Source organism: Hemitrygon akajei, chromosome 27 (genome assembly GCF_048418815.1).
Source record: "Hemitrygon akajei chromosome 27, sHemAka1.3, whole genome shotgun sequence".
NCBI lineage: Eukaryota > Metazoa > Chordata > Chondrichthyes > Myliobatiformes > Dasyatidae > Hemitrygon > Hemitrygon akajei.
Window position 1 is genome coordinate 47,381,387 of NC_133150.1, and position 24,638 is coordinate 47,406,024.

The 24,638-nt window shown below is 40.3% G+C and overlaps 1 protein-coding gene across 5 annotated transcripts in view; it reads left to right on the top strand.

Annotated features, from left to right (window-relative positions):
- Window positions 1–24,638, top strand: part of LOC140717360 (dual specificity tyrosine-phosphorylation-regulated kinase 2-like) — a 31,003-nt gene that overhangs the window by 810 nt on the left and 5,555 nt on the right. For 4 of the 5 annotated variants that reach the window (XM_073030872.1, XM_073030871.1, XM_073030873.1 and 1 more), the window contains exons 2-3: window positions 8,085–8,200; window positions 12,604–13,816. In XM_073030872.1, the coding sequence (XP_072886973.1) occupies window positions 8,085–8,200; window positions 12,604–13,816 (1,329 nt within the window). Of the gene's footprint in view, window positions 1–8,084; window positions 8,201–12,603; window positions 21,826–24,638 lie in introns of those variants that run through there. The other variant, XM_073030869.1, reaches the window with a different exon arrangement.

Below are 24,638 nucleotides of genomic sequence, written 5' to 3' on the forward strand. Positions count from 1 at the left end.
AAGACTTTCTGTTTTGATCATGTCCCTAATCTTTGGTGAGTTTAACAGAATTGAGCTCTCCACATGCCTATTGGTTCCTTAAGATGGGTAGTACTGGTGTGGAGGGGGGGGGGGGGGGGGGGGGGAAGGAATAAGCTTCCACTACTTATTAAATGCTTCCAAAGGAGTGCATCTCAAATAACCTCTGACAGCCAAGTCCAGCTCCTGGGCTTCACATGTGCCTTAGCTACTGAGCTTGGCAGAACAGTTTCAACCGACAGGAGAAAGGGCAAAGGCTGGTTACTGGGGCCATAAAACCATTCACTTTGGGCAGGTGGGGCTTGTCAGCTGTGGTTAGCTGCTTAATTCGGAGAAGGAAAACTCTGATCTCAAACTTCTGCTGCCTCGTGGCTGTATCCACTCATGAGGAAAGCTTCGGGAATAATTCGAGGGAAATCTGGAGCTCAGTCCCTGATACTGCTAGTGCCCAATTGCATCGATCTTTGCTGTTTCTTTGGATTCATCAGCAGCGTGGAGAGGGGAAGCCTGCTGTATGGGTAACAGTTTGCTCTCCATATCGTACTGGCCTAGCTTGCATATCATGTAAACAGCTGAGATATAACATCCATGGTCGACCCCGACCAGTGGAAACCCTTATATGCCTATAGTTGCTCCCACCTATTACCAGCATGGTTAGAACTTTGGCTGACTGGCATAAGGCAAACTTGGAATAAAGGGGTCCGTTCTTTGTGTTGCACAGAGATCTGCTTCTTTTCACGTTATATGCTAATGATATGGATGATGGAATTGATGGCTTTGTGGCCATGTTTTAAGATTATACTAAGTGTTGAAGCAGGCAGTCTGCAGAAGGACTTGGACAGATCAGGAGAATAGGCAAAGAATGTCAGATGGAAATACAGCATGGGGAAGACTATGGTCTTGCACTTTGGTGGAAGGAATTAAGGCAAAGACTATTTAATGGAGATAATTCAAAAATCAGAGGTGAAAAGGGACTTGGGAATCCTAGTGCGAGATTCCCTAAAGGTTAACTTGTAGATTGAGTTCATGAAATGCTGAGGCTTTATACTTTTCTCCTCTAATTGTCATCCTTTGAGCAGTATAATGCCTGTTAATACGTGATGAGATCATATGAAGAGATTAATTTATGGTGGCAGGTTCAGAAGTCTGATGGCTTGGGGGAAGAAGCTGTTCCCCATCCTAACAGTTCTTGTCCTAATGCTACGGTACCTTCTGCATGATGGTAGGGGTCAAAGAGATTGTTGGACAGATGGGAAGGATCATTGACAATCCTAATGGCCCTGCTTATGCAAAGCTCTTGATAAGTATTTATCATGGGTAAAAGAGACACCTGGATGATCCTCTCAACAATTCTTACAATCCTTTATAGGGACTTGGACCACAAAATATAGGAGCAGAAGTAGGCCATTTGGCCCATTGAATCTGCTCTGCCATTTCATCTTGGCTGATCCATTTCCCTCACAGCCCCAATCTATCCCCATAATCCTTTGTGCACAAACTAATCAAGAATTTATCAACTTCTGCTTTAAACGTGCTCAATGACTTGGTCTCCACAGCTGCCTGTAGCAATGGATTCCAGATTCACAACTCTCTGGCTAAAGAAATTCCTCCTCATCTCAGCTCTAAATGGACATTCCTCTTTCTGAGGCTGTGCTCTCTGGTCCTGGACTCCCCCATCATAGGAAACATCCTGGAAATCATTCGCATGAACCCTCTCCAATCTCAGCACATCCCTTCTTAGTAAGGAGCCTAAAACTGCTCACAATACCCCAAGTGAGGCCTTATAAAGCTTCAGCATTATAATCTTAGCTTTTGTATTCTAGTCCTCTTGAAATAAAATTGCACTTCCTTCCACACCACCTGCAAGTTAATGTGTAAGGAACCCAAGTCTCTTTATACCTCAGATTTTTGAATTTTCTTTCCATTTAGAAAATAGTCTATGCATTTATTTCTTTTACAAAAGTGCATGACCATGCATTTCCCACCTCTGTATTCCGTCTGCCACTTTTTTTTGCCCATTCTCCTAACCTGTCTAAATCCGTCTGCAGCCTCCCTGCTTCCTCAACACTACCTGCCCCTCCACCTATCTTTGTAACGTCAGCAAACATGGCCACAAAACCTTCAATTCCATCATCCAAATCATCAGGACTGATGAAGGGTTTTGTCCCAAAACGTTAACTGTTTACTCTTTTTCATGGATGCTGCCTGGCCTGCTGAGTTCCTCCAACATCTTGTTTGTGTTACTCTCTCCCTAGTAATGGCAACTTCATTCACTTCTGCCCCCTGGCCCTCTCAAAGTTTTGGCATATTACCTGTGTCTTCCACAGTGAAGACTGGTGCAAAATACTTATTTAGTTCATCTGTCATTTCCTTGACCCCATTACTCCCTCTCCAGCATAATTTTCCAGTGGTCTGATATCTGCTCTCGCCTCTTTTACTCTTTATATATCTAAAGAAACTTTTTGTTTCCTTTTTAATATTATTGGCTAGCTTACTTTCATATTCCATCTTTTTCTTCTTTATGACCTTTGTAGTTGGCTTCTGTTGTTTTTTTAAAAGCTTTACAATCATCTGACTTCCTACTATTTTTTGCTGTAGTATATGAATTCTCTTTAGCTTTTATGTTGGCTTTGACTTTCCTTGTCAGCCACGGTTGCATCATTCTGCCTTTAGAATACTACTTCTTCTTTGGGATATATCTATCCTTTGTCTTCTGAATTGCTCCCAGAAATTCTAGCCATTGCTACTCTGCCAACATCTCTGCTAGTGTCCCGTTCCAGTCAACTCTGGTTAGCTCCTCTCATTCCTCTGTAATTCCCTTTACTCCACTGTAATACTGATACATCTGACTTTTGCTTCTTCCTTTCAAATTGTAGATTGAATTCTATCATATTATACCACTGACTCCTAAGGGTTCCTTTACCTTAAGATTTCTAATTAATTCCGGCTCATTGCAAACATTCAATCCCGAATAGCTGATCCCCCAGTGGGTTTAACCACGAGCTGCTCTAAAAATCTATCTTGTAGGCATTGTACAAACTCGCCCTCTTGTGATCCAGCACCAACCTGATTTTCCCAATTTACCTGCATATTGAAATCCTCTATGATTATTGTAACATTGGCCTTTTGACAAGACTTTTCTATCTCCCACCGTAATTTGTAGCCCACATCCTGGCTACAGTTCAGAGGCCTGTATATAACCCCCACCAGGATCTCTTTATCCTTGCAGTCTCTTAACTTAGTTTTTAAGGCTTGTGTTCCGATATCTTGTAATTCCTGTACCAGATTGTGATGCAGCTTGGCAGGGCACTCTTGATGGTGCTCCTGTAAAAATTGGTTAAGATGGTTGTGGTGGGAGAGGAACTTGCTTACCTCAAACTCCTCAGGGACTGGAGACGCTGCTGTGCTTTTGACAGACAGACAGACATACTTTATTGATCCTGAGGGAAATTGGGTTTCGTTACAGCCACGCCAACCAAGAATAGTGTAGAAATATAGCAATATAAAACCATAAATAAATAATAATGTTAATCTTGCCAAGTGGAAATAAGTCCAGGACCAGCCTATTGGCTCAGGGTGTCTGACACTCCGAGGGAGGAGTTGTAAAATTTGATGGCCACAGGCAGGAATGACTTCCTATGACGCTCAGTGTTACATCTTTCTTGACCAAAGTGTTGGTGTTGAGCGACCAGGTGAGATCATCCATTATGTAAACTTGCAGCAATTTGGTGCTTCTCCTCAGAGGAGCCATGTATGTGCAGTGAGGATTGGTCAGCCTGTGCCTCCCTAGAGTTTGCAATCATCACTTTGGTCTTTTCTACGTTGAGACTCAAGTTGTTCCAGTTAACTTATGAACATCATAAGAGTACAGAGGTATGTCCTTCAGTTCACTGAGTCCAGGCAGCCATCAAGTACCCTTGTACATATATCCTCCATTATTCTCCCCACATGCTCCTTAACTCTCTCAATAATTCTTAACATTCACCTACACTGTGCTGGCAATTTACAGTGGTCAATTAGCATACCAACCTGTACATCTTTGGGATATGGGAGGAAACCAGTGCACCTCCTGGAGGAAAGCCACGTGGTAACAGAGAATATGCAAACTTCGCACAAACCACACTCGAGGTCAAAATTCAGCCTGGATATCTTGTTACTATGAGGAAATGGCTCTACTAGCTCGCGTCAATATGCCACCCCAATTCTTTAAGCATTTCCTAATCTTAGAGATAAAAGTTGTTAAACTGATTCATAATCCAGTGTACTGAATAATAAAATTTCATTTCAGGGAATCAGTTTGAATGTTATATTAACTTGAATGTTGTAGATAGTCTTGTAAAAAAGATGACTCTGCTTGTGTCAATACCTGATAGTCCTTAAATGAGATGCTTTACTTAATTTTGTAGTTGTCACTTAACATAACTCTTTGTTCTCAGAAAGTGTTAACATCATTCAGCTAGTGATGTCTTCAACTGGCTTATCACTGTTAATCATATTTTTTGAAATGTCAACAGTGAGAATGGGCATTGATATCTATTTTTCAAAGGTGATCAGTTAAATTTTGTCTGTTAGAGCAACTGTTTAGATTCTGTATTTTTCTAAGGTAGGAACATGGTTCCTGATTTGTTTTTGAAAACAAAGGTAGAATCCATTGACTGATGACACTAAATGCTTATGACATAAACAATTATAGATGTTTCTACGGTTGCCAGCCCAGGTGGGCATTGTGTATTTTCTGTCATTGCCTATTGGTGCAGCTGAAAACTTTAGGAAATGGTTTACTTACAACATAATGAATGAAAACACTCACTTTCACAGTCTTTGAGCACAGGTAATATGTTTTCAGAAGGCTGTTGACAAGGTGCCATAACACAAAGCTGCAAAACAGGATGATCTATTCTATGGTTCTATGAATGTTGTAAGCAAGGATAGAAAATTGGTTGAAGGCAAATTGGGAATAGAGTGGTCTATTCTTGGTTGGCTGCTGGTAACTCGTGGTGTTCTGCAGAAGTCAATGTTGTGTCCGCTATGCTACACCTTTTATATTAATGACCTGCATGACAGAATTGACGACTTTGTGCCCAAGTTTGCAGATGATACAAAGACAGGTGGAGGGTCAGGCCGTGTTGAATGGACAAAGAAATGGTAAATGGAATAAAGTGTAGGGAAGTGAATGGTTGTGCTCTTTGGATGAAGGAATAAAGGTGTAGACTATTTTTCTAAATCAGAGGTACAAAAGAACTTGGGAGTCCTAGTGAATGGGTCCCTAAAACGGGGTTCACTCTGGGGTTCACGGACCCCTTGCTTAATGGGGGGGGGTATAATAAAGGTTGGAAACCCCTACCCTAAATGTTAACTTGCATGTTGTCAGTAGGAAGGAAGGCAAAAGGTTAATACTTAAGGAGCATTTGATGGCTCTGGGACTGTACTCACTGGAGTTTAAAAGGATGATGAAGGATTTCGTTGGAACCTGGTGAAAGGCCTGGATAGAGTAGATAGGGAAAGGATGTTTCCTATAGTGGAGGTGTCTAGGACCAGAGGGCACAGCTTCAGAATAGAAGGGTGTCCCTTCAGAACTAAGATGAGAAGGATTTTTTTTTAGCCAAAGGAAGATGAATCTGAAATTCATTGCCACAGTTCACCTTGGAGAGCAAGTTATTGGCAATATTTAAAAAAGAAGTTGATAGATTCTTGATTAGTAAGCCAAAATTGTTTGAAGGCCGGAGAATGGGGTTGAGAAGGAAAATAAATCACCATGATGGCAAAGCATATTCAATAGGCTAAATGGCCTAATTGTACTCCTGTGTCTTATGGTCCAACTCAAGAGGGTGTTGCTGGGACTTGAGAGACTATTATGGAGACAGGTTGAGCAGGTTGGACTTAGAACAAAGAAGAATGAGGAGTGATCTGTAGAGGTGTTTAAAATTATGTGGGGCATACATAGGGCAAAGACAGTCTTTTTCTCATGATTGGGGAAGTAAATCTCAGAGGGCATTGGTTTAAGGTGAGGGGAGAGACTTAGTAGAAACCTGAAGCGTAACTTTTTCACTGAGGTGATGATGGTCAATATGTGGAACCAGTTACCAGAAGACGTGGTTGAGGCAAGTACATTGATAACATTTGAAAGGCCTTTGGACAGTTGAGGTGAGGGCCTCTGTCGGTCAGAGTTGACCATGGATTTTTGCATCCTAGCTGTCTAGACACAAGCCTGGACAGTACAATATGGAGAGCAAGCTGTGGCCAATGTAGCAGGCTCCCCCTCCCAACGTGTCTGATGAACCTAAAGGAATGTTTGGTACCAGCAACATCATTGGGAGTTGCCAGGCAGCATTGAACTCAGCATAGGACTGCCTTAGGGACACCAGCTCTGGATTTTTCCCTCGGGGTTTACTCCTAAAACCTTCCCCATAAGTGGGTATAGCCATAAGGCAGTGGAGGTTTGAGATCAAAGCTTTCCTTCTAGATCAGCTGCCAACCACGGCTGACAAGCCCTCTCTGGCTGAAGCAACTGGTTTTAGGGCGCCAGTAACCCGCCTTTGCTCCTTCTGTCAGTAGAAATGGTTACACCGGGCGTGGTAGCTAAGCCACTCATGAAGGGTAGGAGCTGAACTTGGTTATCAGAGGCTATTTGAGGTGCATGCCATTGGGAGCATTTAATAGGTAGTGGGAGCTTATCCCTATTACCACCCCAGCTATAACAACCTTGAGCTACCTTGGACAGGAAAGATTTAGAGCAGGGGTTCCTAATCTCTTTTTTTGCCGTGTACCAATATCATTATGGATGCAGCCTATGGTTCTTGGTTTGGAGGTATATGAGCCAAGTGTGGGTCAATGGAACTAGCTCAGATGGGAATCTTAGTTGACGTGGCCCAGTTGGGTTGAAGGACCTGCTTTTATGCTCCATGACTGTCAGTGGTTCCCAATGTTTTTTATGCCATGGAGCCTCACCAGTAACTGAGGGGTCCATGGACCCCAGGTTGGGAACCCCTGCTCTATATCCAGAACTAGAATCTAAGATTAACCAGTTGACTGAACTGTGATAATATGTTTTTAAGATCTCATGATTTAATAATATACCTGCAAGTGGATTTTTGATTATGTGACCCTTGATCAGCCTAGTTAATAGACTTGCTTCATCAAATTTGCAATGTGCAGATTGCACCCATTTAAATTAATAATTTTATTTAATGATGTTCCACCACCTTTGGTCAACTCATACTTGTGTCACCGTTAAGTGGCAGAGATTTCAACCTACAGATGGAAATATAACCCCGTCATTCAATTTCCACAGAAGACCAGAATTGCTTACACTCTGTTCATATCCCCTATATCAGTTATTCTTTTCTTTTACTTTTTTTTTCCAAATTTATCAGAATCTGGTTTAATATCACTGACATATGTTATGAAATTTGTTGGGCAGCAGTGCATTGCAATACATAATGAAAACTAAAGTACAGTAAGAAGTGCAAAAAAAGGGAAAAAATAGAAAAAGTAGTGAGTTCATGGATTAAATTTTAAATTCATTTTTCTATTGTCTTTTATTTTATTTCTTGGAAGAGTTTGTGTTTCTGAAATGTCATTATTGACCCTGCCTCCTAAACTAATTACGATTCTCATCACGGCTTGTACTCCGACCTCCACTTTAAGCTTTGGTAAAGCAAATGGCAAGTAGTAACAGCACTAAGGAGCAGAGTATAAACGCCACCAAATCTCAATCAGTATTATTATCTCTTTCTCTAAAGCTCAGAGTGGAACAGTGAGTTTTGTGCTAATGGACCCGTTCAAAACAGGGAGAGCAAGCCATTGTTGATCCAGAAAAACGGGAAACAACAAAATTGATTTGCCATTGAGAACTTTACAATTTTTTTTTGTGACTGGGTAATGTCTGGTATTTCTGAAAGGTTTGCATTTAATTAGAGTAGTGTGTGAATTATTGTGCATTTTGAAAAGCCACTTGTCTTCCTCACTGAAAGACTTCCTAGATTAAAAATAATTGGAATTCTTGCAACATTTATGGTGTTTGTTTATTTTATTTAATGGTGTCACTTTGTCTTTTCCATTTGCAGCCCAATTTGGGGATGACTTGTATGGTTCTTCCTTGCATGTAGACCAGGCTGAAATCCAAACTTCAAGCATTGAAAAAGAAAGCCCTGTGGGGTTACCATCTCTTAGTAGCTTAACGGTAAGCGTATGAACAATGTGTGCTAGTGCACTGTGAAATAATGCCATTTTACAATGGTTTTGTAAGGTTCAACAGGTTCATATAAGTGACTGTATAAGTATGACTTGTCTCTGTGCTGAACTGTGAGGTTGTGGCCTGCAACTAGCAGACTCCTGGACTGGCTGCAGTGTTGAATGGCTTTGTGACTATGAACTTTGGGTCTAAATGTTACTTGCTTACTTTTTATGGTTTGCATGTTTTGTTTTCTTCATTTGCTCAATGTGTTTTGACAACCTTTTTTAATGGATCTATTGTTTCGTGGCTGCCTGTAAGGAGATGGATCTCAAGGTTTTATTTCGTGTACATGCTTTGATAATGAACTCTGAACAGTGTCAATAGATTCAAGTGCAGAGGATTTTATAGTCTATTTAGTGGTTATTTATAGTTTAGAGGATTTTATAGTTTATTTAGTGGTACAGAAGTTTATTGTTTTATTTCTTCCCCCCCCCCCCCCCCCACACCTGCCTCTTCATCTTAAGATCTAGTGTAGGAATAGATCATATTCCCTCTGCAGCCTATTCCACCTTTCAGGCAGATCATGTTAATCCTCTGGTCACTCCATTTTCCCTATCGTTTGTTTGTTAAGTGTCATGTTATATGACGTGGGCCATCATGGTCTTTGACCATGATTGTTCTTGGCAAATTTTTCTACAGAAGTGGTTCACCATTGCTGCCTTCTGGGCAGTGTCTTTCCAAGATGGATGACCTCAGCCATTATCAATACTCTTCAGAGATTGTCTGTCTGGTGTCAGTGGTCACGTAACCAGGACTTGTGATATGCACCAACTGCTCATATGACCATCCACCACCTGCTCCCATGGCTTCACGTGACCCTGACCAGGGGTCTAAGCAGGTGCTACACCTTGCCCAAGGGTGACCTGCAGGCTAGCGGAGGGAAGGAGCCTCCTTTGATAGAGACGTGTATTAACCCTGCTACCCAGATTTTATCTGTCAGTTTCCCTTGATTCCCTTTCTTTGGAAATCAGTAACTATTAAGCAAGCTTATCCATTAAGTATTCACATTTTAGGGCAGAGTGTGCCAGAGTTTTGGAAATTTATAGATTTCTATAAATTTCTCCTTTGAAGTGGTTAATCATGTACCCTGAGGTTATATCCCTGGTCTGGATGCTCCAGCCTGTGGAAGTAACCCCTCAACAGCCCTTTCCAATGAAATCACCTCTAATTCTAATCTCACTAGTTGTGCATTGGATTAGGTTTTGAGATGTTCCTGAGTCTGTTATGGCTGTACTTACCCAGTTTAATTCTGACTCATTGATATCAGTTGTGACGTGTCACCTCAAGACACACACTCATATCACAGGTTGAGGGGCTTTCCAGGGTGACCTAGGGTGATCCTTCCACGCCCTTCCCACACCTCTTCAACACAAAATGAGCAAAGTCTTTTCATTTAATTTCATGTCAACAATTGGTGAGACATTTGATCAGAATTTGTGTACAGTGGTTAGTTGGCGGACTAATAGTCTAGAGGCCCGGACTGATTACTGAGAAATGTGTTCAAAATTTACCATGGCAGCTGGGTGAGAGGGTATGAGCTGTCAGGAAAGGTTGGAGAAACTTGGATTATTCTCCCTAGAGTGTCAGAGGCTGAGGAAGTTATTTTGAAATTGTATGCTACATAAATAATGTAGACAGTCAGAATCTTCTACCAGTGTAGAAATCCTAAGTATTAGAGGACATTATTTTAAGGGTAGAAGGAAAACATTTAAAGGCAGTGTAAGGGGCAAGCTTTTTATACAGAGAGCAGTAGGTACCTGGAGTGGGTTAGCAGCAATAGGAATGGAATCAGGGCAGCCTGATAAAGTTTGAAGCTTTTAGACAAACGCATGAATATGAAAGGAATGGAGGGATATGGATGCTACACAGGACAGAACATATAGTATACATTAGTACAACATTAAGGGCTAAGTAGCCTGTTAAGTGTTGTACTGTTCTATGATGCATGAAGTGCTGTTTCTGAGTCTCGTATTGGGTCTCGCTAGAACAATGTGAGGCCACAGATGGGTTTGCAGGGGTGTCAAACTCATTTTAGGTCACGGGCCGGATTGAGCAAAATGCAGCTTCATGCGGGCCGGATCAGTCGGACGTGTGCGAATGCAGCTTTCGTTGCCTCCGTTTTTTCAGCCTGCTCTCATGTGTCTCAGTCTCGGCTATAACTACAAAGTGTTTCACTTTACAAATTCCCTTTCTTATGAAGAAGACTGTCGAATAAACACTAAAAACCCTGAAAACCTGGTACCTGAATAAACTCAGCATTAGCCATATCATACGCCATAGGCGCTTCGATTACTGGGGCCAGCTTTAATAGTAATTAGATATTATCTCGCGGGCCAAAGATAATTCCACCGCAGGCCAGATTTGGCACGCGGGCCTTGAGTTTGACATATATGGGTTAGAGTGAGATAATAATTAAAGTGGTGGGAAACAGGAAGCTGGGGGTTGTTGTTGTTATGGTCTGAATGCTGGTTCTCCGCAGAGCTGTTGCTTAATCCCTACTTCATTATTCCAGTATAGAATAGACATTGTTACTAATGTTGAATGTAGTACACTACATTGGAAAGAGAACAAATGACTTATTACTTCCTGTGGAAGTACTGTTTGGGTTCTTGGATGGTGGGAGAGGAAGAAGTGAAAAGATTTATGGTAAACTAGATTTGGTCAGGGCCAAAACAAGATGCCACTAGAGAGTAACATAGGAACTTCTGTTTTGCTTTATAAACAAGAAAGATTTTGCAGATGCTGGAAATTCAGAACAACGCGCACAAAATGCTGGAGAAACTCAGCAGTTCAGGCAGCGACTATAGAGAGCAATAAACAGTCGATGTTTATTCATTTCAGTGGATGCTTCCTGACCTGCTGAGGTCCTCCAGCATTTTGTGTGTGTTGCTCCTATTTCACTTTATCTTTTTTAACACATTTAAAATTAGTTCTCCTCTGCTACCCAACCCAACTCTACTGATGTTTATCTGAGAGCGTTATGTGTAAACTGCTGTCAAACCGCATTTTCTCTTTTTATTTTTTTCTGAAGTGTCTATGGAATGACCTCGAGGGACTTTATTTATGAAGGAATGCAGTGCTCTAATGTAACAATAATGTTATTTTGATTGGATTTGTGACCTGAAATTCAGTCCCAAGTACTGGCCTCTGCTGCATGTACTGTATTAGGTGAATTATTAGTACAAAGGGCATTTTGCCGACTAGCATGGGTCCACATTATTATGCTGCTTTTAAGATATCAAAAATATATTCATTTTGGCTTTAACTGGACAACTAAATTATTGTACTGGTGTTTGTGTCTCTCTGGTTTCCATTTTGTCATATAGTTATAAAATATCCCATGTACTTTGCTAATTTAGCAAAAGCTGATATCAGCAAGGCATGTGGCAGGTGCGTGGTCTAAATAGTCTCAGGAATTTTCTATAAAAGGAGTGTCCAGCTCGCTTTGCTAGTCATTAACTGACTACTTTGCTTACACAAGTCTACAACCACCAAACCTACTGTTGACTATTAGTTCTAGGGAAATGTACATATTATTGAAAGGCCTAGATAGAGTGGGGATGGAGAATATATTTCCTACAGTGGGGGAGTCTAGGACCAGAGGACACAGCCTCAGAATAGAAGGATGCCCCTTTAAAACAGAGATGAGATGAAATTTCTTTAGCCAGAATTTCTGATGAATCTGAAATTCATTGCCAGACAGCTGTGGAGGGTATTTTTAAAGTGGAGGTTGATAGGTTCTTGATTTGTAAGTGTGTCAAAAGTTATGAGAAGAAGGCAAGTAAATGGATTTGAGGGGGGAAATAAACCAGTCATGATTGAATGGTGAAGGAGATTAGATAGGCCATATAGCCTAAATCTGCTTCTATGTTTTATGGTCTACGTTGCATCCACAGGCAATTTTCTGTGGTCTGATATCAAGAAAATCAAAATTTTGAACAATTTTATTTTTTTATGTATTTAAATCATTTGGGCTTTCAGCTTTAAAATCAGTAAATGATACGATTTAAAATAGTTTGTGAATAAGCCTGGGAATATGCTGCCGAATCAGTGCCAGACAGTTTACCGAACCCATTCATTTGAAAGGGCGGAACAGCCAGGAAGGGCATGAAGTCATTTCCATTTTTAGAATTACTTGAGTTTGTTTAATATTTTTAATTGTTTAAGGTGTCTTAACCAAATTAGTGTTTTAAATATTTTAATTGTTTCTGTCCCTAAAATGGAATGAGCTGCTGATTTTTAATTGAGGAATCTAAAGGATGCTAGTGATTTATTGCAATGTTGTTTTACCTTTCTGTTGCTTACATTTGTTCAGACAAATCGAGTTCTCTCTTTTGCACATATTTTAGATCGGCAAGAGTGCAATGAGAGAGCTGCCAACTACATGTCGGTCTCACGTCAAGGTGCAACATTTGTTTGAAGATGCTGGAAACAAGCGAAGCAATGCAGCTGTGCACCATTCTGAGTCCCGTACTTGTCGAACAGTGCTACCATCCCTTAAAGATAAGTGCCTGGATAGTTCAGCCGTGTCGAAATCTGATGCTGTTTTGCTAAAGTCAAAAAATGCTATGTCACCAACCCAAGCCATGAAACTGCACATGCATAAACTGACTTCCTTTGAGCATCAAGAAATTTTCAACTATCCTGAGATTTACTTTATGGGTTTAAATGCAAAAAAACGGCAAGGTGTTATAGGTGGTTCAAACAACTGTGGCTATGATGATGATCATGCAGCTTACATCCTTCTTCCTCATGATCATATAGCATATCGATACGAAATACTTAAAGTGATTGGCAAGGGAAGCTTTGGGCAGGTGGCAAAGGTATACGACCATAAAACACGGCAGCACCTTGCTTTGAAGGTAGTCCGAAATGAGAAGCGGTTCCATCGGCAAGCAACAGAGGAGATCCGAATCTTAGAACACTTGAGAAAGCAAGACAAGAACTTGCAGATGAACATTATCCATATGTTGGAGAATTTCACCTTCCGCAGCCACACCTGCATGACCTTTGAACTGCTAAGCATGAACTTGTATGAGTTGATTAAACGAAACAAGTTTCAGGGATTCAGTCTTCAGTTGGTACGAAAGTTTGCCCATTCCATCCTCCAGTGCCTGGAAGCCTTGCACAGAAATCGGATCATTCATTGTGATTTGAAGCCAGAGAACATTTTACTAAAACAAGCAGGCCGTAGTGGCATCAAAGTGATTGATTTTGGGTCCAGCTGCTATGAGCACCAGCGTGTCTTCACATATATCCAGTCACGGTTTTATAGAGCTCCTGAGGTCATCCTGGGCACACGTTATGGGATGCCCATTGACATGTGGAGTTTCGGTTGCATCCTTGCTGAACTACTGACTGGATACCCTCTCTTTCCAGGAGAAGATGAAGGTGATCAGTTGGCTTGTATCATAGAGCTTCTGGGGCTACCACCCCAGAGAATGTTGGATCAATGCAAACGAGCCAAGAACTTCTTCAACTCCAAGAATCAACCTCGCTATTGCACTACCACCACACTTCCAGACAACACCGTGGTTCTGAACGGTGGTCGTTCTAGAAGAGGTAAGGTGCGAGGTCCACCGGGTAGCAAGTCCTGGGTGGTCGCCTTGAAGGGGTGTGAGGATGCCCAGTTCATCAGCTTCCTAAAGAAATGCTTGGAGTGGGAGCCATCATGTCGCTTAACTCCTTCCCAGGCTTTGAGGCTACCATGGCTAACAAGACGTTTACCCAAAGCATCTACTACGGAAAAACCAACTCCAGTGAAATGTACACCAGATAGTTCCTTGCCTGGAATTATTTCCAAGTTGCCCTCAACCATTGGCCACTCTGGCAAACTAAGGACCAATTTGGTGCAAGTTGCTGATTCAAATGGAAATAGTATACCTCTACGTACCGTGCTTCCAAAATTAGTTAGCTAATGCTCTGGTGTGCTGCCAATTAAACCCAAGAACGTGTCAATTGTAAAAGTTTCTTTATACAGGTCTTTTTCCTGGCAAAATATTTAGCAGATATTCATTATGTATTTCATCCTAGAAAAAGTCTTTTCCAAGTTGCATTAAAGTGCATAAAATTATTCTTTATCCATTTGACCCTCATGAGACTATTGTAGTTTTTAATATTAAAATATGAAACCCCTACTACATTGGGAGCAATATGAAATAACTTTTTCCTGAAATCTCACAGGTTTGTCAATAATATACAATAGTAAAGTCAAGTCTTGTTCTTTATCAGGCTCCGCTCGAGACTACTACCGACTGTGCCCTAAAGATTTTAGAAGTTAGGATTTTAAAAGAACTATTGCCCTTTATGCAGTACAATTTTGTTTGACAATGTAAGAGTGAGAAATCACATCCACTCTCCTGTTCTTGTACCTCATTATGATTGGTCAAAGTGTTAGGCTTGATGTGTTGCTGCCAACACCATGTTCATTCACTAGTAATTGGACTTTTAACAGTCAAGGTGCAGGTAATACCGATTTCCTGAGTACGCTGTTGTATGCAGTTCAATGTATCAGAAAGATGATCATATAACTTACACAATTCACTTGACAATTGGTACCAGAATTCATTTCATTTTCACTCTTGACTGGTGAAATCTTAGGGTATCAGCCATTGCCTTACTATAACATAAGGCTTTAGCCCGCTGAGCAAATCCAGTGGCTATGTGATGACAAACCTTTTAAAATAAATCAGGACTTCAAATTGCTTTAGCTGAGCGTATACTCCAGACTGATAAACACATTCATCTGATTTCTTTGGCAAGAATATTCCAATTTTGCTTATTTGTTGCACGTCCTGTGGCTCATCCGGCTTGTCCCTTTGATATTTGTTGAAAAATATATTTTGAATGAAGTTTAGACAATTGGGCAATTTTAGATTGAGTTGGACCAGTCAGGTTCTAATTTTTTTTTCTGTGAAGAAAATTGTTTTTTAATGTGCCTCTACAATGCAGAGGGGTTTATTGTGTAAACTTTTTTTAATATCTAGATACATTTTAAACCTATGGAAATTTGGTCCATGAAGATTAATTGCAACTGCTAAGTAAGCAAGCCAGAACAACAATAGTGTACAGTAGAAGCTCACATTGTACTAATGGATTTGGGCTGGCATTGAAGCTTGGCTGGCATTAATTGCTCGCCTGACCTTGTAAAATTAATGGTAAACAGCAAATTAGAATCCGTATAGTTACAAGAAAACAATAACATAACAAAGGTGCAGTTTAGACAAAGCGCAAACTTTTTGACCTTTGATAAATGTTACCCCACAACTTGAGCCTTATTTAAAAAGCTTTAAAACATCTTTTGGGGAGGTAAATTCGATAACCCATCCTCTAACTGGCTGTTAGTGGTTGTAAAATTCAGACTTTGTCAGGCCAGCAAAACGCCTGCCTACTGTGCAGATGTTCTCTGAGATGAGTCTAATCCAGAAATCAAATTTAATCTTGACAACTTTCAAATTCCAGTTTAAATAGTCCAACTTGTTTTCCCTAACTCCCTCATTCTACCATTAAATGAATTTTAGATATTGTTGCTAAACAATTTATATACTTTTCACTGTATTTTTTGAAGACCTGTTCTTGATCCACATAGTCTTGCTTGAACACAGCAAAGGAAGATTTGGGTATTTTCCTCCTTTATTATCGTGTACTTCTATGGTTGAAATAATTCATCAGTACTGATGACTTGTATGTTGAATTGAAGATCCAGACTGCTAATTTTTAATAAATTGAGGAAAGAACTTGGAAATTATTCTTCCTCCTTTATGAACTTAAGTCAAATCTAACAGTTAACCAATTTGAATGGATCTTTTGGATTAGTTTTAGGAAATATGATATTTGTTCATTGAAATACTTTTTGTGTAAATTTGAAATACCATCTTTGGTCAAGAGAGTAGACTGACAATTTACAAAGTGCTATGCTGGAAGAGGTTATTGTGATGTGGACAGTTCTTGCTGCTATTCCTAGGCCTTGATTAATGACACTGGCCCACCTCTGATTAACCGAACCAGAATCCTTGGTGAAAGGGTGTTAATCCTGCTGCCTCTTCGTGTTAATGGTGTTCTCCATAATTAAAACTGGTATAATATAAAACAATTGTTGTACAGGACAGACAAGATAGAAATTACTCTGCATTACAAAATTTAATGTAACTTGTTATCTGAACATCGTAAATCTCGAACTGCCAAAATTGTCAATGAAGCAGTGCGTATTCCGAAGTAAATGTGAACTTGTTTTATTTTCACCCTAAAGTGCTGCTCTAAATGCAAAATAATCATATTGTTTACACCCCGCAATCTGGTTCTTGTAGAAACGCAAGAGATTCTGCAAATGCTGGAAATCTAGAGCAACACACAAAATGCAGGAGAAACTCAGCAGGTCAGGCGGCATCCATGGAGGGGAATAAACAGCTGCCATTTTTGGCCAAGTCATTCTGATATAGGGTCTTGGCCTGAAGCGTCAACTGTTTATTCCCCTCCGTAGATGCTGCCTGACTGACTGAGCTTTTCCAGCATCTTGTGTGTTGCTGTTCACAGCTCAGTTGTACTATCTCCTGAATGATCTGGCATTTTTGCAATCTCTAATTGCAGCAAGTAAAGCAATCACATCAATTACTTTACCATTTGGAATGTATAGAGTTTCAACATCACACAGTTGTTATGCCACAGAAAGACGTGACTAGTCTAGAAAATGTATAGAAAAGATTCACAAGGGTGTTGCCTGGATTGTAAGTCCTGAGTTACAAAGGGAGGTTGGATAGGCTGTGTCTGTTTTCCCTGAAGCAAAGGAGACATTGATAGAGATGTGAAAAGGCATAGATTATGAAAGGCATAGATAAAAGGCAACAGCCAGAACCTGCCCATGCTGGGAGATCTAAAAGCAGAGGGCACCATTTTAAGATGAGAGTGTGGTGAGATGAGAGATGAAGGGTAAATGGGGAGTTGGTATCTGAAGTGAGCTGCCAGAGGTCATGGTGGAGGTAGCTGTAGTAACAACATATAAAAGGCAGCTGGAGATGTACTTGGAACTATCAAGGTTTAGACTTAGAGGTTCCTGACCTTTTTTATACTGTTAAGCAGGGGGTCCATGGGCCCCAGGTTGGGAATCTGTGGTATAGAGGGATGTGGAGTTAATGCGGGCAAGTGAAATTAGTTGGCATGATGTTCGGAATGGATATGGGCCAAAGGCTCTGTACGGCTTTGAATCTGGCCCAACAAAGATAGAACAGCAGGGATTGGTACTGGGTTCTATATTGTTCATTGTGAATGTTTTTTTATTTGGAAGGGAATGTAAATAGGCTAGTTTGTAAGTCTGCAGATGACAGCAAAGTTGACGACATGGTGGACAGTGAAGATGATTCACAGCAGGTTGTAGATGATCAGAAAAGTGAGTGAGCAAATGGCAGGTGGAATTTAATTTTGGCAAGTGTGCTATGATGCACTTTAGGAAGTACAAGGGTCTTTATCTGTGGCTTAAACTCTGAATCTGAATTGGAGCCTGGTGATTTACGACCTAAGAATTAGACAGGCCCCATGCAATACCGTATTGTAAATTAATTTGAAGTTGATAATGTTGCGAATCCTTAGCCTCAAGGTTTGAAGCACATCTGTGTTATAGGAATGGTTTGTGTATGATTTGGGAAGTGGGTGGAATAGAAGTCATTACAACTGGCCCATTTGTTTTTCTTAGACTGTGACAAGTGAAGTTGTGTATTTGGTGTAGGCTTTTAATGTTTTTACCTTATTGATAGTTAATTCATAAAACAATATTGAAGATGTCTTCTTCACATGCCCAGCCCATTGGTAGAGTCAGTCAGTAGAGTTCTGCAATGAGTTCACCACCCATCACAGTGAAGGTGACAATTGCCCCCTGATGCTAAGCATCTAGTTGAACAGCAAAACTACAGCGTTTTGCCAAAATCCCTATTCAGAAGTTGAAAATTTTCAGCCAGATCAATAATCATTCTTCTGCTTTAATAAGTGATATAAATTAATTTAATTTCAGGATGTAAATCTTTCAACAAGAGCTCTGGCCAGAAAGATTACCAGCAACAATGGTGAAATTATCATTCAGATCAATGCTTCAAAAGTAATTAAACTGGCAAGGAAGCAGCTGGAGTTTGTTCTGTTCTGTAACAACACTGGACAATCCGGGGAAATAAAAACCAATTGGACACTTCCAAAGCTTTTATACCTACAATCAGTGTGCTGCACTTTAACACTATAATAGCTAGGCTTCCTGTTCCTCTTGTTTTTATGGGCAGGTTGATGGATTCTGACATTGCTAGAATGTTCCCAGCTGTTGGGACCAGAAAATGCTGCCATCCATTTCTGGGAAATATGCCAGAATCTATCATGAACTGTTCTGGGAAGGTTAGTAAGATATGGAAACAGTTACATATCTCTGACATAAACACGAGAGATTGTGTAGATACTAGAAATCCAGAGCAACACATGCAAAATGCTGGAGGAGCAGCGTTTCAGCAGTTCAGGCAACATCTGCATCAGGACTCGGCCTGAAACATAGATACTGCCTGACCAGCTGAATTCCTCCAGCATTTTGTATGTGTTAATCTACATATCTCCAATTCCTTAATATTGGATTCCAGTTGCACAGTGGTTTAAAATCTATTTTTGCCAATCAGTCTGGTATTTCCTTGCATTCTGTGAATTAAACTAAAATCCTGCGTTGTGCATTGGGAAGCATGACAGACTGTATAAATGTATTTCCTACTTTTAAACGTTACTATTTAACATGAAATCTAGCTTCCTAGTTAGGTTTAAATCAAAGTTTTAATGTCTGTGACCTACATTTTCTTCTAAAATAAAGGAAAAAATTCATTGATGAAACTCCTAAGTCATCGAGATTTTAATTACATTTTCTTACAATTTTCATTAAAAAGGAATTGTAATCTTTCAATCTCGTGCCCCCAGGTCTTGAAGTGGGTAAATGGAAAAATAACTTTTAAGGAACAATATTATCATTAGACATAGGAACAGAATTAGGCCTTTCAGCCCATCGACTCTTCATTCCATCATTGGGTGATTTATTATCCCTTTCAACTTCATTCTCCTGTAACCTTTGACACCCTTACCAATCCAGAACCTATCAACCTAGATAGTATTGCCAGGGGTGTGAAATATAAATTGCCTTATTTGATTTTAATAGCAATACATTTTTCTACCTTATTGAAAATTAATAGAATATTAAAACAAAATTTGGCATCGACTGAAGAACTATTAATTTAGGGAGCATTTTGAAGTGGAGAGGTGGTAATTTATTTATTTAGAGATACAGCGCGGAACATGTCCAACGAGCCGCTCCACACGGCAGTCCACCTATTTAACCCTAGACTAGTCGCCGAACAAATTTTGCAATAACTAATTAATCTACTGTATGTCTTTGGAACATGGGAGGAAACAGGAGCACTAGGAGGAAACACATGGATGGTCATGGGGAGAACTAACAAAGTCCTTACAAAATAGAACTCTGAGCTGTAATAGCATTGCCCTAACCGTGGCACCCTAGAGAGGGGTCAATTCCAAAGTTTAACATGTTGAAAGAGTTGAATCCAGGGTAATTTGCAGTGAAGCTGTGGAGCAAAAATAATAAAAATGTCCCTTGGGGTTTGTGTCTAAATCAGATTTCCATAGATATTGATAATATAAGTTTAAAGATTATCACATTATTGAGGGATGGAAAAATATAATTGGTCAACCTGAATGTGTACAATAATTTTAAGAATCACCACCACTTTCTGAAATAAATCTTAGACTTTGAGACTACCAATGTTATCCTACAGTTTAAATATGATTTTAACCTGGAAATTATTCTGCTGTTGTCTTTAAATTGAAAAGTTATGCATTCCACTCCTGAGACTTTAGCGTGCAAATGTAGATGGATACTCCCTCTGCTCACTTGAGTGCAAAGCTTCCTTGTGGAAGATGCCATCCTTCTGATAAGCCATTAAGCCATGGCCCCACTTCTCTCTCAGGCAAATATTGTCCCGAGGCACTTTCTCCAGGATGGTCAGCATATCACATCCATTGTTCAATCAGAAAAGCAAAGGTGCCTGGTGATTTTTACATTACTATTAGAGGATCTTGTGTTCAAATTAGCTGTCCTGTATTCACTATTAAAAGATTGGCTGTGAAACACTTTGGGACATCCCAAAGAAAAAAGATGCTTATGGGAGTGGACATTACTGTTATTCAGATATGGGGAAAAATACTAGAACTGGTTTGCATTGTGTGGCAGAATTATTTAAAGTATTAATAAATCAAACAATGCCAAATGCGGCTTGGATTTTTAAAAACAAAAAAGCAAAATACTACAGTTGCTGGATCCTGAAGTAACATTAAATGCTGAAAATTTTCACCAGACCTGAACTGTTTCCAAGAGTTCATTTTTTAAAAGGAGTGCCTTCTTTATTAAGCACAAATACTATTTTATGAGATTTGCCATTGTGCTTTGAATGTTAAGGCATATAAGTACGAATGATTTATTCCTTCATTAGCCATTTTTGCTGAGCATTTGACTTGAGAAAGCCTTCAACCAATGCTTTTTAAATATATTGCCAATTTCCTACTATTCATTGTTATCTGTGACCAAATGCCCCGTGGGCATATACACAAGACTTAAAAGAGCTAAGTAGTGCTTGGCGTTATCATCACCATCATCATATGACGTGGGCAATCATGGTCTATCCATGACCATTATTATTCTTAGCAAATTTTTCTACAGAAGTGGTTTGCCATTGCTTTCTGAGCAGTGTCTTTACAAGACGGGTGACCCCAGCTATTCAGAGATTGTCTGCCTGGCGTCAGTGGTCACATAACCAGGACTTCTGATGTGCACCAGCTGTTCCCATGGCTTCATGTGACCTGATCGTTTAGGGGGATGGTTGTAGGAGGCTAAGCAGGTGCTACACCTTATTCAAGGGTGACCTGCAGGCTAGTGAAGGGAAGGAGTGCCTTACACCTCCTTTGGTAGAGACATATTTCCACCCTGACCACCCACTATTTTGTGCTGGTAGTGACTTGCACAGCAAGACACTGTTAAAGTATATGTGGTATACAGAACATAAGGCCGCATTGAAGTCTTAAAGGGAACCAGAGCAAAGTGGCTTTGATCTCCTAGGCTTAAAACTATCACTATATCTTGTACTGTGCCTTATAGAAGTGACACAGTCACTGTGATATTTTGGAATATTTGATCAGCTCTTGGATGCCATATCAGTGGCAAATAACAATGTACTGCTATTGCAAAATAATTGCTTTTTGGGTTTTGTTGATGGAAGTGAATAATATTTTAAAGAAAAAAGTCTTCAAACTAGTTTGGATGCAAATTGAATTTTATTGGATTCTTACATTTGTTATCTGAACTTCATTGGCACTGTTGGACAGAACTAAATTAGCTTCAGGTTAGGGAAGGCTTTCACTAAGGGGAATTGCTGTGACATGTGCAGACTGTTACTTCAAACATACTTGCTAAGATCTGATCCAGTTTTCTATGTTGTATCTTGGCAATGGAAAAAGTTGGTATTAAAAAGTGTTTCTAGTACATTTACAACAAATCATTTGTCTTGTTTCATTCTTGTCTTCTGCATATTGAGATTGGTAATCAAGAGATGCTTCACAAACGTACTTTACCTGGTGGGTTCCAGGCGGATGTAGAACAGTGCAGGGCTTTTGGCCTCTCATATTGCACCAATCTTTATAACCTACTCCAAGATCAATCTAACTCTTCACCTACATAGCCCTTCATTTTTGTATCATCCATGTGCCTCTCTAAGAGTTTCTTAAATGTCTCTAATGTATCTATTTCTACCTCTACCAGGCACCCATGATTCTGTTTTTTAAAAAAACCCCAAAAAACTTACTTCTGATATTCCATGCCCCCCCCCCCTTACTTTCTTTCTTCCAACTCCTTAAATTATGCTCCTTCATTTTAGTCATTTCTGCCTTGGGGGGGGGGGGGGGGGGAAGGTATTGGGTGTCCTGTTAGCATATGTGTAATGACTACATCTTGAAAACATTAACAGTTACCGAGAGGCTAAGTGAGGGAGTTGGAAGCATGATGCGCTTCTAACTAACTGAATTCCAAGTTGAAAAAGTACTTTATTACAAACCAGCAATAAAGTAATTCATATTCTTCTGTAATTCACGTGAAAGTAATTGGATCAAACTCAAACAAGGATGAAGTCAGTGAAAATATGTGCTCCCTACTCACCCATTCTCTGTGCTGCCAAAGAGATGAGCAAGAGACTATATTTGTTTGTTTTAGCCACCACCCAATCTGCGCTGCCTGCTAACCACCAACCAAAACCATGTGACAAATTAGCTTAACTCAGAGTAAGGATGTGAAATACAAATGCAACACAGACAGACAATGAAAAAATACATAGCTCCTGCAATTTTGTACACTTTTCTTTGATCCCAAAGGAAGTTATGGTGTCACAGAACCATTACATATGCACATATAAATACGAGGGATGACTGACGTTTGTGGCCTAAGGTAGAAGGAGTCAATTTCAGAAAACTGAGCACATTTATTTTTCAACATAGCCCCCTCCTACATTTACACACTTGGTCCAGCGGTTGTGGAGCATACGGATCCTTCTCTGTCGAAGTTGGCGTCTTGGACCTCCAGCAGTGGTCCACAGTAGGGGTGATTGATAAGTTCGTGCCCTCAGGTAGAAGGAGTTGAGTTATACAGCTCCTGTTACGTGCACGTGCAATTTAACTCTGAGTGATTACGCAGAAAGTTTGAAGTTAATAACTCATCTCCTTCTACCTGTGGGCACGAACTTATCAATCACCCCTGCTGTGGACCACTTATGGAGGTCCAAGACACCGACTTCTACAAAGAAGGATCCGTATGCTCCACGACTGCTGGACTAAGTGTGTAAATGTAGGAAAATAAATGTTCTAGGTTTTCTAAAATTGATTCCTACCCTAGGCCATGAACTTATCAATCACCCCTCATGTAAGAGAAGTATAAAGAATAAAAAATAAGTTACCACAAACAGTCTAACAGGGAGGGGGTCATCGCTTTCCCAGCTATAGGTTGACTCATTATAGAGCCTAATGGCCGAGGGTAAGAATGACCTCATCTAGCACTCTTTGGAACAGAGCAGTTGTCTTAGTCTATTACTAAAAGTGCTCTTCTGTTCAGTCAAGGTGGCATGCAGAGGGTGAAAAACATTGTCCAGGATTTTTCAGAGACCTTTGTTCCACCACAGCCTCCAGTGTATCCAGTTTGACTCCTATAACAGCCAGCCTTTCTAAACAGTTTATTGAGACTATTGGCATCACCTGTGTTGACGCCATTGCCCCAGAACATCACTACATAAGAGATTGTACCACCAACAACAGACTCGTAGAACAAGTGAAGGAGAGACCTGCATATCCAAAGGACCTCAGTCTCCTCAGGAAATAGAGGCAACTCTGGCCCTTCTTATACACAGTGTCTGTGTTGGTGCTTCACTCAAGTTTATCCTCTCCAAAGAGAAAAGCAGTGCGTCACCCAACTTTTCCTCATAAAACATGCTCTCTAATCTAGGCAGCATCCTGTTAAGTCTCATAAATCTCCAGTGCATTCTGTCTAAAACATCCACATCCTTCCTGTAATGAGGTGAACAGAACTGAATGCAATTGCCTAAGACAGCTCTACATCGAGTTCAGTGCTAACTGGCAACATCTTTGGGTTCATCAGCTGTGTGGAGAGAGGGAGCTGACTACATGGGACATCAGCTTGCTCTTCGTATTGTACAGCCCTGGCTTGTGTATTTAGAGAGCTAGGATGTAATATCCATGGTTGACCCTGACCAAGAGTTCTCACTCCAAGTGTGATCTAACAAGAGTTTTAATCCTTGAAGTTTCCTCCTGGAAAATGGCCCTCTCTCTCAATTTATAGCTGTATCATGGTGGTGCTTGTGGATCAAGACTACATTTGTCCTTCAATAAGAAAACTTACCTGGATCTTTGTGGTAGAATCTTTTTTTTGAAACAAAACAAAATTTGAGTGTTCAAGGGGAAAGGGGAGCTGATGAAGGAAATAGATCTTCAGGTTCCACATTCCACTGGTGTGATCTCAATTTATTTTTCATTCAAACCCAACAACAAATTCAGTTCCACATCAATACTCTGATCTGTGGCACAGAAACAGGCTTTTCAGCTTATGCTGAAGCATTTAAACTGCTGACTCCCATCACCCTGCTCCCAGACCATAGCCCTCCATACCCATAGAGATCATTATCATCATTATGTGCCGGGTCGTATGATATGGGTGATCAAGGTCTTTCCATGACCATGATTGTTCTTGTCAAATTTTTCTACAGAAGACGTTTGTAATTTCCTGCTTCTTGGCATTGCCTTTACAAGATGG